Source organism: Vigna unguiculata, chromosome 9 (assembly GCF_037176805.1).
Source record: "Vigna unguiculata cultivar grain cowpea cultivar isolate G323 ecotype 2 chromosome 9, ASM3717680v1, whole genome shotgun sequence".
NCBI lineage: Eukaryota > Viridiplantae > Streptophyta > Magnoliopsida > Fabales > Fabaceae > Vigna > Vigna unguiculata.
Genome location: NC_140800.1, coordinates 4,448,695 through 4,463,041, shown reverse-complemented (window position 1 = coordinate 4,463,041; position 14,347 = coordinate 4,448,695). Strand labels below are relative to the sequence as shown.

The following is a 14,347-nucleotide window of genomic DNA, read 5'->3' as shown; positions in this document are numbered from 1 at the left end:
TTTGTAAAAATGAAGCAATATTGTCCTTCCTCAAATTGACACTAAATTTACCGAAATTCTCTTCATAAATAGATAAACATAGATAGATTAGAATTATATATATATATATATATATATATATATATATATATATATATATAAAGAGTTATTTTAATAATTTCTTTTGTATACATATTTTATTTTTCTAAATCATTGTAGCACCCTTACTTAATGGACCTCAAGTCTAATCATCACATCACAACAAATCAATTTCTTACCACACGTACGCACATTTCTACCCTTTCAAACTAGATGATTTACCTACCATCAAGAAGAGCAATATAACTTACCAAGTTATAGCAGAACCCACTCTCGTATTATCCCCACATCAGCTTCCACTGAATGACAGTACCACATAGCCCAGATACCTCTAAATATGTGACTCTTATTTCTATTGCAACTTTACCATAATCTCAATTCAAATCCTTTCCAATTAAGTCTCCGTCTAAGCTTCCACTTAGTAAGACCATTACTTAGCCAATATTGCATCCACATTATACCTCATCGGAAAAACTCCAACCTAACACATCTCTCCCTATAACCATCCCTCACACTGATATGTTATTTATGTACGGCCATCATTCTCACTTCATCTAAAATCATGCCTTAGCACACATGTACCTCCGTCTTCCCCTTTTTAATCACCAATTGCACCATTCCTTTAATTTACCAAAACTCTCTTTCTCTCTTCCACGAAACTAACTGCAACACATCTGTAAAACCTAACAAGTGGTATCAGAGCCGATGGTTAAAACCGGCTCAGACGAGTGCAATATAGTCCTAGTATCGAAAGTATTCCTGACAGTGTGGGTCAGGTAAAGCGTGTTCCGTTAAGAAAAACGGCGGTACAGAAAAGGGCAGAAAATGTACTCGTGACGAGAAATGAGAAAGTAGAGCACTATATAACAATAAAGACCCATTGCGAGTTTTGGGTTGAGAGTGGTGTCAGTGTCTTATGTGGTTAGGCTCAGATCTCATTGGTGTTGTTCTCCCCAGTAAAACTTGGACCTGTGGGTTATGGGCCCACCATGCCCAGGCGGTTTCTCCAATTAACCTTTTCTCTCTCACTTTCAAATATATAGCATAAAAATTCATAAATTAAATAACATACAATTGGCATACATAGGACTTGAACCCAAGTTCTCTCACACAATCAAAGTACTATCAACCATTTGAACTAGTACTCTTCCACGTCATAGCAATCCGCATTAAATACCTTAAATGCTTTTATTACCCGCATTTATTAAATAATTATTTAATTAACTATTTAATTTTCTCGGGTCTTACATTACCGCACTCCAATTTGTTGTCACCTGCCTCCATCGACCATAACCCTTTCCCTAGAACCATTTCATTCGAGTCATCTTGCCTTGGCGGCAAGGACTTGTCTCCCCTGTTCCTCAAGGAATTACGAGTAAAAACTTTGGTGAATCGCTTACTAGTCACTCTACTTAGCAACAAGTCGAAACAAAGGGCGAAACATCCTTCCCCTGTCCACTGCCTCGCGCAGGCGAGAGAGTACAATACTTGAAACTATCCCCTACCACTACCTCGCGCAGGTGAAGAGGATCCATTTCCACTGCCTCGCGCAAATGAAAGAGTCATCCTAGTTTCCTAGGTACAACGATCCCACCCGCACGACAACAACTCGTCACTCTTACTCTCACGGCAAACCAAAACAAAAATTCCATGACTAGGTTCACGTGAATTTAAGAGGCTGCACCAAGACCGTGGTTTCTCGTTTGTTTTCCTCAGACCAATTCGAACAACATTCACGGATTTTAACTGTGGAACTCACGCGACGCCAACAAAATACACTATCATGTGGTGTTAAGAACTAACCATTTAAACCAAAGAGAAAAAAAAACAAGCAAGATTACCCTTTTAAAGGAAACAAAAAAGTGGGACCCGTTGCTAAAGAAAAATTTCCCACCTTTACGTATGTACTGCACCACCAAAAGCTTAAGAAAAGAACAAAAGAATAATTATATATATGCATGTAGGCCCCGTCTTTTTTTTACACCATTATGCATGTTCAAAGAAAGAAAGAAAAAGCAAAGTTTGTCGTACGTATTTATGTTAAGGAGAAATACTAAAACACTTGGCCATGAAGGTTGTCACATCAAAGAAAAGTTAATATTAAATGTTAATGGATAAAAAAAATAAAAGAAACCTAAGTAAGGTCATGTGGGTCATGCAGCCCTCCCAACCATTTAAATAAAGAGATATACTACAATTTAGCACATAATTTCTTATAGTTAGGTCTCTGAATGTGATGGAAAAGTTATTAAAAAACCATTAGGCTGGTTACACACTGCTACCTTACACCACCACGTGAACAAAAGGAAACGAAAAGAAATAAAAAAGATTTACATACATTAGAAGAAGTGAAACAAATACTCCACTTCAGAAAAGAGAAAGACATGAGCAATTATACATTGGCTTAAAATAACTCTGAAAACATGCACTCCTAAACGAACCCCACCCATCAAAATGTTAGAAACCACACAAAGAGATCAGCCACCCTACAGACAAGTGACCAAACAACAGTCAGGGTCTGCAGTTACAAAAACAAAACCCACATCACTCATGGGGTTCCTTCAAACCACAAATAATAAGAGTAACCCTTCCATCACCCCATCGCAGAAAGAAACAAGTTGGAAAATATAATGCATTGCCACAATACAAGAATCAACAAAAAAAAGAAAAAAAGAAAAGAATTGCCTCTTGTATGAGATAAAACTCCCATAGTTTCCCAGCGAACAAGTTTAAAAAAAGAAGTGGCACCATCGTTAATGGTAGGTCTAAAATTTCATGACCAATGAGGCAAAAAAACTCTTGTTAACAGTGCACTAACACATATAAACACACTAACTTCTCACGCATAAGGAAGTAATGGTCAAAGGTAAAAGACAAGGTTTAGCACCCATTTACCTAGTGATTCAGTAGTTTCCCTTTCTAAGCCTTCGTCTCCCACAAAGACGGATATTTCAAAGACGGATATTATTACTAGTGTAGGGGTCATGACTCTCCTAATCTTTTTAAAATTAATGGTAAAAGTCATGAATAAAGATAATAGCGTTAATAAATTTTGTCTGAAAGGGATCTAATTAAGACACGTTTTCAAAAGTTGAGACTCGATTGACACCTTCTTAAAAGCGAGTAAAAAATAAATAAATTTATTGAAATATTTTTTTATGTTTTCTTTCATTATTGTTCTTTGATTTCTCGCATATTTTCACTCTCAGATGTTTCTTTTTTTTATGAAGAAAAATTGGAAATTAAACACGCAAAATCATTTTTTTCTGTTCATGAAGAAAAATAGGAAGTTAGACATAAACTCATGTTTTCTATTCCTATCTCTCATATCTATTTTTTCATTATTGAAAATAAAAAATAAATTTTTTTTTGTCTCACTTTATAGTAAAATATTAGTTTAATAAAAGGTGAGCTAATCGTAGACAATGGTTATAAATATATATATATATATATATATATATATATATATATATATAATCAGAAAAAGACAACACAAAATTATATATATCGTTACATCAAACCAAGAAGATATTTTAAAGCGGTACTGCTATCGTACTCCAGTTTGTCGTCACCTACCTCCGTCGACCAGAACTCATTCCCTAGAACCATTTGATTCGAGTCATCTTGCCCTTGCGGCAAAGACTTGTCTCCCTTGTTCCTCAAGCACTTACGAGTAAAAATTTCGGAGAATCACTCACCGATCACTATACTAAACAACGAGCCAAAACTAGTTGTGAAACATTCTTCCCCTCTCCACCGCCTCGCGCAGGCGAGAGAGTATAATACTCGAACCTATCCTCTAGCACTATCTCACACAGGCGAAGAGAACCCCTTGTCTTGCACAAACGAAAGAGTCATCCTGATTTCCTAGGCACAACGATCCCACCCGCACGACAACGGCCTGACATACTTACTCTCACGGAAAAACAAAACAATAATTCCATGACTAGGTTTACGTGAATTTAAGAGGCTATAATAAGACTGTGGTTTCTCGTTTGTTTTCCTCATACCAATTTGAATAACATTCACGAATTTTCACTGTGGAACTCATGCGTTAAATCTCTCGCAAACAAAATACACTATCACATGGTGTTAAGAACTAAGCATTTAAACCAAAGAGAAAAAAAAACAACCAAGACTACCCTTTTAAAGGGAAAAAAATGTGGGACCCGCGATTAAAGAAAAAATTCTCATTTTCACGTATGTACTGCACTACCAAAAGCTTAAGAAAAGAATAAAAGAACAATTATATATATATATATATATATATATATATATATATATATATATATATGCATGTGGGCCCTATTCCTTTTTTCACACCATTACGCATGTTAAAAGAAAGAAAAAGCAAAGTTTGTCGTACGTATTTAGGTTAAGGAGAAATACTAAAACACTCGGTGTACCACACCGAACCAATTTAACCAAGTAAAAATAATAATAAACAATCACCATATCTACATGCAAAATCATTTCAGTAACCGGTTTGGGCTGACCTAAACCTAACCGGCTTGAACCGGTAACGTAAGACGCTAAAAGGAATAACCTGCCTAGGACAACATATGAGTAATAGCAGTACAAGCCGCCAAAAGGAGTAGTCGGTCTATGCCGACCACCTTAAGATACTCAATGAAATCAAAGCCCCCTTATATCTAGTGAGCCCCCAATAGTCGAGACTAAGGGCCTAGGCCCACCTATGGCCCAAACCAGGGCCCAGCCCATGGAATGGGCAAACATAATTAATAATCTATAAATACACATGGACCCCACGAATTAAAGATACGCATTCATTACTCCATTAATCACCTGATTTGACTTTTTGAGAGCTTTGGCTGACTTAAGCTTCGAAGTTCCTTCTGTAGGTAACCCCTCCTGGGTCCAAGCCGATATATACAAGAAGGGGAGAAGCCAGCCGAGGAGATAGCGGATATGGGTAAGGTGATATTTGTGCCTAATTGATCTTATTTGTTCTCTGCAGGAACACTTGGCAATGAAGGTTGTCACATCAAAGAAAAGTTAATATTAAATGTTTATGGATAAAAAAATAAAAGAAACCTAAGTAAGCTCATGTGGTCCTGCACCCCTCCTAACCATTTAAATAAAATGACATACTACAATTTAGCATCTCAACATGTTTGAGGTACTTGGCAGCGCAGCGATTTGTATTACCTTAATTAATGATAAGTCTTATCCCACAACTTACTTAAGGTTTCAACTAGGGCAATATGTAATTCAATAATCTAAAACCACAAGTGTATATACATTTTCACTCATGCCAATGCTTTAGAATTTCCCAACGCCCATTTTCTTCATGAATCCACTTCCAACAACCAATTCCAATCACCTTCCTTATGTGTAACTATTCTCAATACCTCAGATATACCTGACCACTTCATTTACCAATACAGTGGTTCCCAATACCTTATTCAATATACTACACCTAACCCAAGGTTTCCCTTTCAATCCTATTCTAACCCCCTCTTTTAGCCTTTGATTTCACCTTCGCATAATTATAAATTATAGGATTTCCACTTAACCCACACAGAACCCAAAACGCTCACCAATTGTCAAAAGCCGTAATCGTCGCTGCTGCACTACCTCTCGCCTGGCGACGCATTCTTGCTGTCAGGCGACACATCATTTTCTGGGTAAAAATCCATATTTTTCTCATGCGAATGACCATCCCAAAACCCCAATTTGCATTCTAATAAGTTAATTATATAACATTAGACCACATCAGACTCACCTTCTTCATTCTCTTCTAATAAAATCATAAAATCACAATTTCGTTCTTATTACACTATATAAATCAATTCAATGAATTATTCCCCAAAACCTAACCATGTTACCGTAATCAAATGCTTCCCATTCAATCCCCAAGATTCATACACATAGGTAAACATTCGTAATATAACACATCTCATAATTTCACATTGTACACATGAACGATTCCAGAGAATTCAATCAATCATAGAATTCATATATACTCACATCTTAAATTGATTCCAACACACACACACGTTATTTTCCCCTTCTCATTTTCCCAACCTTTTGCATGCTTACAATTCACATAAGACACAATCAAAGCTATATACTTATTTTGCATGCCATCACAATTCCATTACATTTAAAGTACGATTATCATGTTCCCATATTTGTCCAAAACCTGTCACGATCATGCAACACTCGGTCATAGTGATATCATCAATAGTGGCCTTTTTCAAACACAGATAGCATCATACATTCGAGCTAACATATATAGGTTCATATATTCAACATGGCTCAGCAAGCACTACCAAAAACATACTCATCAATCACACATCTATATTATATATATATATATATATATATATATATATATATATATATATATATATATATATATATATATATATACACATTCACTAATCAAGGCCATACCAGCACTTAAGCACACTTAATCATCCATTAACCATCATACTATTAGGGAATTAAAACAACCAATCATGAGTGATGTATATCTCTAGCTGCAGATATCCAATGCAAATCTCCACCGTTCAAAGTGAATAACAACATGTTATGAACAGTCAAAATTTCACCTAAATCGAACGGTTAACGAATCGAAAAACACAATTTTACGAAAACAACGCAAACCAGAAAAATATGTGGCGCCTAGCACCCAAAAATGAAGAGCTTGGCGCCTAATGGCATAAAACCTGTGCCCGGCGGTTTCTACTGTGCGAAAAGTACTAAAAATAGCATTTTTGCACAGTGTTCACGTCACCTGGCGAAGTCACCCTTGCCACCAGGCGGTTCATCACAAAAACCCATAATTGGGTTAACTCTCCTACGTCGCCTAGCAATATATTCGAAGCCGCCAGGCGATTTCTGGAGATTTTTCAAAAATGCGAAAATGAAGGATCGTTATTAAGCAGAGGCATCATATTTACACATTTCAATACGAAAATAATCACAATACAGGCATACACGAAAAGGAACTCCCCTAACCTAGAAATCCCCGCTCAATTTGAAGACCAATCCAATCCGTGCACTTGGTGTCCTGAACTTTCACTGAAAAACCTCCTTTAGAACTCTATTTCTCAATGCTAATTTCGTTTGCCCTTTGCTCCTTCATGTTTTCTCAAACTCACCTTAATTAGACCATTAACTAAGCCCACAACCAAATCATGTTTCGTGATAATTCCTATAATTTTATGATTACATTATCACTACTCACGTTCAAACATAACATTAAAATAATACACTTATTAAAATAGCATACAATTAACATACATAGGACTCAAATCCAAGTCCTTTCAACATAACTAAGTACTTTTAACCACTTAAGCTAGTACTTTTCCACATCATAACAAACCACATTAAATGTCATAAAGGCTTCCACAACCCGCATTTATTAAATATTTATTTATTTAATTATTTAAATTTCTTGGGGCTTACATTGAGCCCAACAACTCAACATATCTTCTCCCCGTTGTTCTGTTCAGATAGAGAAATTAGTGATATGATTCTAATAATTAAAAACAATATCTCTTTATAAAATTAGAATCAATATTACTAATTAGGATTGATTTTATACTTTGATTTATTAATGGTTAGAATCAATGTTACCCATCTTGTTTGATATTGTTTCTGATTTGTTGTGATTTGATTCCCATAATGTGGTGTTATCATGATCAATTGCTTTTTTATATTGTTCATTACGATTAAGGTTAAGATTGCATTGAGATTGCAATGTGTGAATATAAATATGCAGTCTGTCATATAAAAAGGATCAGAAAAAATCAAAAAAAAAATGAGAGAAAACAAATACATTTCATCTCTCCTTCTCATTACCATCCACACAGTCACACCTTTTTTTTATCTCTCTTAAAAAAAATTAGAAAGGGGGCAAGAAAAGAAAAAGGGAAAAGGTAGTTATAATATACAAAATGAGAGGGTGGAAAAGTGTAGAAGGTATGTTCATGTTGTTATTTTTTATTTATTTATTTATTCTCTTTTTCTTATATTATCTTCTAATATTGAACACGTTTTTGTTTTACACCTAACTTCGGCCTTTTGCATAAGGGATATTATTTTTTACTATTCATAAATATTTTATTCTAAAAATCATAAAAAGTAGTTTTCTTCGTTCCTTTTAATGTATATTTGGCCGCTTGCGTCGTATGACATCAGTTTTTCAAAAAAAAAATCTAAGAAATAAAAAAATATATAAAGAACTAAAGATAAAAAACTGTTTTCTTTGTTTAATTTATTTTTTTGTCTGTTCGGCCGCTCGTATCGCATGACACTCATTTCCAAATAATTAAAAATACCAACAAAACATAAAAAGGTTTTCAAAATTCACAAAATAAATATAAAATATTTTCTCAAGTAGGTTTTTCGTAGAGAACTATGTAACCTTGATTCTCCATTCATGTAGGAGCGAGGATTAATCTTCATCGAGCCCAAAAAACATAAAAAAATTATTTTTGTTTCTTTTGTAAATTCATTTATTATTATTTTCCGAAAAAATAAATATTTTGAAAAATCACATCCTTTTGCACCTTTAATTAAAGGTACTGTCTTAGGACGAACACTATGGGTACTAATACCTTCCCCACACATAACTGACTCTCGAACCCAAAATATGATTTTTTGCATACCTTATCTTGTCTTTTTAGTTTTCCATAATTTTTCAGAATAAACTATAGTGGTAATTTCAAACTCTTTTTTTAATATTTTCGAATTTTACTTTTTGTTTGATGTCCCGTTGTGATTTCGATAGTATTGAAGCATTTTTTTTTTTAAATGTGAAAAAATATATCTTTGTCGTAATTAATGGGAAGGGTTGGTCTAGTTTCCTTAAGGGAAAACAAAGTAACACCAGAAAGCACAAATTTGTGGGTATATAAATAGTCCCTTGCTCTTGAATTCATAAGGGAGAAAAATAACAAGGAAGTGCTGTGATAGGCCTTAGGATTTGGTGTATGAAATGGGTTGCAGTGACTAGGTTGCCCTACTTGTGTTCCTTAGTATGTATCGGTGTCACGGTGAGATTTAAAAATAAGTGGCTCTAATTTAATTGATTGAATATATTATCTTAGATATGGTATCTAACCATTGACTTGTTTAATCTAATATTTAAACGAATTATAATTAGATTTATTAAAATTTGGTATTATTTTATTGTTATGAATCATGGTTTGTTTAAATGTATTATATTTATTAACAAAAGTTAGATAATTTATAATAGATTATTTGTTCATATAAAAAATTGTTTATTGGAGATTTTAAACTTTACCTTTTAATTAATGTTCACATATTTATTATTAATAAAAAAAATTAATTTAAAATGTTGCTTATAATATTATATTTTTCAATTTTAGAACTATAATAATGAGGAAAGAAAATTCTTAAAAGAGATCGGACTAAAAAATAACGTAAACGTGTATTGTCATTAAAAATAAAACAAATTCATATTTATAGAACTTATAACTATTTAAATTTTTAAAGAAACTATGATTTTATATAGCTAATTTATATATAAGAATTGGAATATTAATTTGGTCAGCTCTAAGATAGTTCTTACCATTATTCAAACAATTAAGTTCATTAAGGTTTACACTCCAGGTTCCGTAATTGAAATAGTCCTTATTATAATATCATAGTTTTATTTTTAAATTTATGCAGTCCAGAGATTATTATAAACATCAGTTATATAAAATATTTAGGCATGTTTTTTGAACAATTAATTTTTCTTGTTGTGTTTATTATTCTTTTTATAAGGACAAAAAGCTACCGTAGTTATGGTAATTATTTCTTAAACCCTAATTTATTGAGTATTTTAAAGTTATCTGAAACTTTAAAATGAGTATAGTATGATGAACCTACATAATTGATTATGTGGTTGGTTTTGAAACATAACTGATTATCTTTTTCATAATCGGTTCTGTTTTATTTTATTTTATAATATTTGAATTATTTATATAATAATATTTTAGTGATTATAACGTTTAATATATTTTTACTTTTAATAATAAAATGTATTTGAACAGTTAAATCAATTTAACAAAATTTAGTTAAAATAATTAAATTTATGTATTTATAAAGATGATGATTAAATTAGTTCAAAATTTTAAAAAAATTTAAATTTTATTCAAAGTTAAGAAAGAAGAAAAAAACATTTCCTTTTTCATCTTTAGACTGCGTAGATGTGTTGTTTTGTTCCATTAGAGCCAGAGTTTGAGGTTGAGTTGCCATGTGTGCATAGGGTAATCGATTAGGACTGGAATTTGTTTGCACCTAATAAATTACCCCATTACTTTTTTGTTGAATTACTTGCGTGAAATTGATGGAGTCATGTAGGCCTCATTTTAGAGAAATTACTTCATGCACCCCATAAATTTCTACTTGCACTCTCACAATAATAGAAAAAGATTAAAACACCCTCTACCGTCGCACCACACTATTGTCACCGCAGAAGAAAATGAGAAAACTTAAGTAATTTATTTAATAGAAAAAAATGTTAGATATAATATGACAATCAATTGAAACTCATGTAAGAGTAAAATAATCGTAAAAGAATATTTATAAAAAAAAGTTACTTAAGAATGCTAACGAAGAAGTCATTCCCGACGTCAATAATTACACTCATTTTCTGGCCTTCTAAAATTCGAGATCTTCGAATAGATTTTGTAAAAGTTATTCTTTTCATACTATACTATAGAATTGGTTTTTCTTGTTAATTATTAAATTAATTTATAAATCAATTTTAAAAAATAAAATAAAACTTAAATTTCACTATCTTAATATTTAATATTTATAATTAAATTTATATTCAACCTCATAAAATAAATTTACAATATTAAATCTCTACTCGATTATATATTACAATTTAATTGAGTAATCTCTAAAAGTTAATTGAAACGTAAAATATGTTCTTGTGAGTAAAATTTAGAAGATTATGTATGTTTTGGTGATGAAAAAGTTTTTGCTCTGTAAAAAGAAGATAAATTGGTGTTCAGTTTTTACTATGTATGTATATGATAGTGTTTCAATTTGCGAAAACATGTGGTAGGAAAACCTTCTTTACCTAAGAATCACATTTCTCAAACAAACATTTAAAAATCCTTCACATTTGAATATAATAATGCATCAGTTTTGTTAAATTAAGCAAAATAGTTCCGAAAAAGTGAAAGTAAAAGTAGTATTTCTTCACCAACCAGCACCCACCCGAAGTTCTGCGTTGGTTACAACACCCAAGAAATCCTGAGAAAGAACCCTAATAACTTGGCTTCTTAGACTTAACAAATGATATGATATGGTTGACCAATTTCACTGTCCCTATCTATATAATAACCCTACCCACTGATGTGCATGCAGCAGCACCATCACAGCAGATAAAGTTTTCTGAGAGAATGGCCTTAGAAAATGGAGAGAAAGTTGAGGTTGGTTTGAGTGCAGTTGCAGAGGCAAAGGCAAAGGCAAAGAAGAAGGATTGGGTTGTTTTGTCCCTCAGAGTGGTTGCGTTTTTCGCCACTGCATCTGCAACACTTCTCATGGCTCTCAACAAACAGACCAAAACCTTTGTAGTTGCCAACGTTGGTAGCACTCCAATAACAGCAACTCTCGCTGCAAAGTTTAGCCAAACTCCGGCTTTTGTGTATGTTTCTTAAACTTTTAATTTTTGAGATTGAATTATACGTAAATTTCTATTTATCCTAAAAAACAAAGAACAAAAAAATATATAATATATAAAGATAAGAATCGTATAGTATCGATTGATATATAAAATGGTACGAGAAATATATTATAGATATATATATATACATACAAAACTAACCAAAACAAGTCTTTATATATGTGTTGGGATTAGAGCTCTCAAGACGGGTAATCCGGCTTGACCTGGCTTAATCTATCACGGATTGATGATTCAATGAGCCAACTCAACCTGGATCACTTCTTAGCGAGCCAAAAAAATTCGAACTCGGTCCGACCCACCATGGATTGACGAGTTAAACGGGTTGGCTCACGGGTTCACCTATTTAAAAAAAATACAATTTCGTTTTTATTTTTGTTCAGTCAAAACTAAATTGTAATTCTAATTAAAATCTAAATAAACTTTAAAACAATCCAAATACAAACCAAAATAAAAAAAAAATACAAATTATTTATGTGTTAGATAAAAAAACAACCTAACATAACCCAAATGTAAAGCCCAACTTAATCAAAAAAATTAAAAATACTTGTATGATCCTTTTATCTGCGGGTTGGTGAGCCAACCCAGCTCACCACGAGTTCAACCCGGATGAGCTGGGTTCTAGATGAGCCGGGTCAAAAATTAACCCGTATTGAAATTTGTAAAAAGATTTCAATCCAACCCGGCCCGAACCCGTAGTGATCCGGGTTGGCTCGCGGGTTCCAACCCATTTTGACAACTCTAGTTAGGATCACGAGGAAGATTTAATGAGACATGATACCACTCTTAACCTAAAATATTAAGGCAATGGTTTTATTGACCTTCTTCCTTATATATTGTTTAATTTTTTCATTTTTACTCAATGTGAAACTTAGATTTGTTGGGATCGAGTGCTTACCACTAGACCAAAAGTTATAGTCATTAGTCAGGGCAAAACTCTTTTTACTCAGGAGTGTAACACAAGCCAAAGTTTCACGATTCGATTGTAATCCGGTCCACTTGACCTCTCTCACGGGACAATTGATGTCTCCTACAACAATTTTCCCCTCGACAATTGTCCTACTAAGAATTTCACTCTTGGATTGTGACTTAACCTACCTAGTCTCCATCACGAGATAGTTGTGCAACTCGCAACAAGATTCACACTTGAATTCCCAGCAATATTTTGGACCTATTATGTATATTTTTAATATTATATGCATATTTTATGACGATGAATGATTGGTGATGATGCAGGTTCTTCGTTGTAGCAAATGCAAATGCAAGTCTGCATAACTTGGTGATGATAGCAATGGATGTATTAGGAGCGCAATACGATTACAAAGGACTCAGGCTTGTCTGCATTGCAATATTAGACATGGTAGTGACTGTATTTTTATTAAGTTTAATTTTTAAATTTGATTTAACATTTTTTATTATATATATTCGTAAATGTTTGATGTTTGAAAGTAGTGTATGAAAAGTGATATATGTTATAATTTTGGATCAGATGGCCATGGCTCTTGCATCAGCCGGTGATGGTGCAGCGACATTCATGTCAGAATTGGGAAAAAATGGTAATTCACATGCAAGATGGGATAAGATATGTGACAAATTTGAAAGGTATTGCAACAGAAGTGGTGGTGCCCTTGTTGCTTCTTTCATTGGCTTCATTCTCCTCCTCGTTATTTCGCTCATGTCCATCATCAAATTGCTCAAGCCAAATCGCATTAACCATGCTTCTCCATAGCATCAACACACATGTTTTTCTTCCTTGTAACTGCTGTTTTTGTCGCATACAAACATAAATAAACATGTTGCCTGTCCTTTTTTGTATCCTATGTGTTGTGGATCCCTGTTTTAAATATTTTCAAAAGGGTTACAACTTTTTCTACAATTGGTAATCAAAGTTATAGTCTCTTTCACAAATTGTTCACAAATTGTTAGAAGTTTCACGTCGACTAGAGATAAGGCTAATTCATAATATAAATGATGCAATTCTTATCTTATAAGTCAATTTTCTGAAATTGAATTAGGTTTAAAGTTCAATTCTAACATGATATCAAAGTATATCCTTACGAACTTTCTTAGACATTTTGTTTTACTCCCTGTCGAACTGTTAATATATCACTCACTAATTTCTTGTTTCACGCACGAGATGAATATAATCCTAATTATTTATTTTTTAATTTTATTTTATAAATATAAAAATTTATTTTTTTGTGACTATTTTATCTCTACCTGAATGGGTTGTAGAGAGACAACCTTTTTTTTTCTATCATGATTAAACATACCGATAACTTTAAATATAGTTGTTTAAGAGGTTATTAAGCGTAATGTAACTTAATTGTTATTTTTTCTTTTTGTTGCACTTTATTCATAAGTTTTCTTTTGAGTTATTTTATTTCTAACATTGTTTTTTTTTCTATATTCCTAGTTTTGTTTTGTATACTTGTATTATTGATTATTGATTCAAAAAGAGTGGTGTGAATATCTTTTAGCTTGCACTATACTAGAATAAATAGAAATGTTAACAAATAACGATTAAAATAAATGTTTATTAACAACTATTACTCCTTGTTTATACATGTGTAAATAAATAATTTTCAAAAA

At 32.7% G+C, this 14,347-nt stretch overlaps 1 protein-coding gene across 1 annotated transcript; it reads left to right on the top strand.

Annotated features, from left to right (window-relative positions):
• The first annotated feature begins 11,444 nt into the window (after positions 1 to 11,444).
• Positions 11,445 to 13,570, top strand: LOC114164352 (CASP-like protein 1B1). Its single transcript, XM_028048989.2, has 3 exons — positions 11,445 to 11,719; positions 12,992 to 13,115; positions 13,245 to 13,570. Exons 1-3 carry the CDS (start codon positions 11,475 to 11,477, stop codon positions 13,482 to 13,484), a joined length of 609 nt encoding a protein of 202 aa, XP_027904790.2. The 5' UTR covers positions 11,445 to 11,474; the 3' UTR covers positions 13,485 to 13,570.
• The last annotated feature ends 777 nt before the right edge of the window (positions 13,571 to 14,347 follow it).

Excerpts from the sequence above, each read along its gene's own strand:
- LOC114164352 (XM_028048989.2), top strand. The coding sequence starts at position 11,475 with ATGGCCTTAGAAAATGGAGAGAAAGTTGAGGTTGGTTTGAGTGCAGTT. Across the intron at positions 11,720-12,991 it reads AGCCAAACTCCGGCTTTTGT|GTTCTTCGTTGTAGCAAATG; the intron begins GTATGTTTCTTA and ends GTGATGATGCAG. Across the intron at positions 13,116-13,244 it reads GCATTGCAATATTAGACATG|ATGGCCATGGCTCTTGCATC; the intron begins GTAGTGACTGTA and ends ATTTTGGATCAG.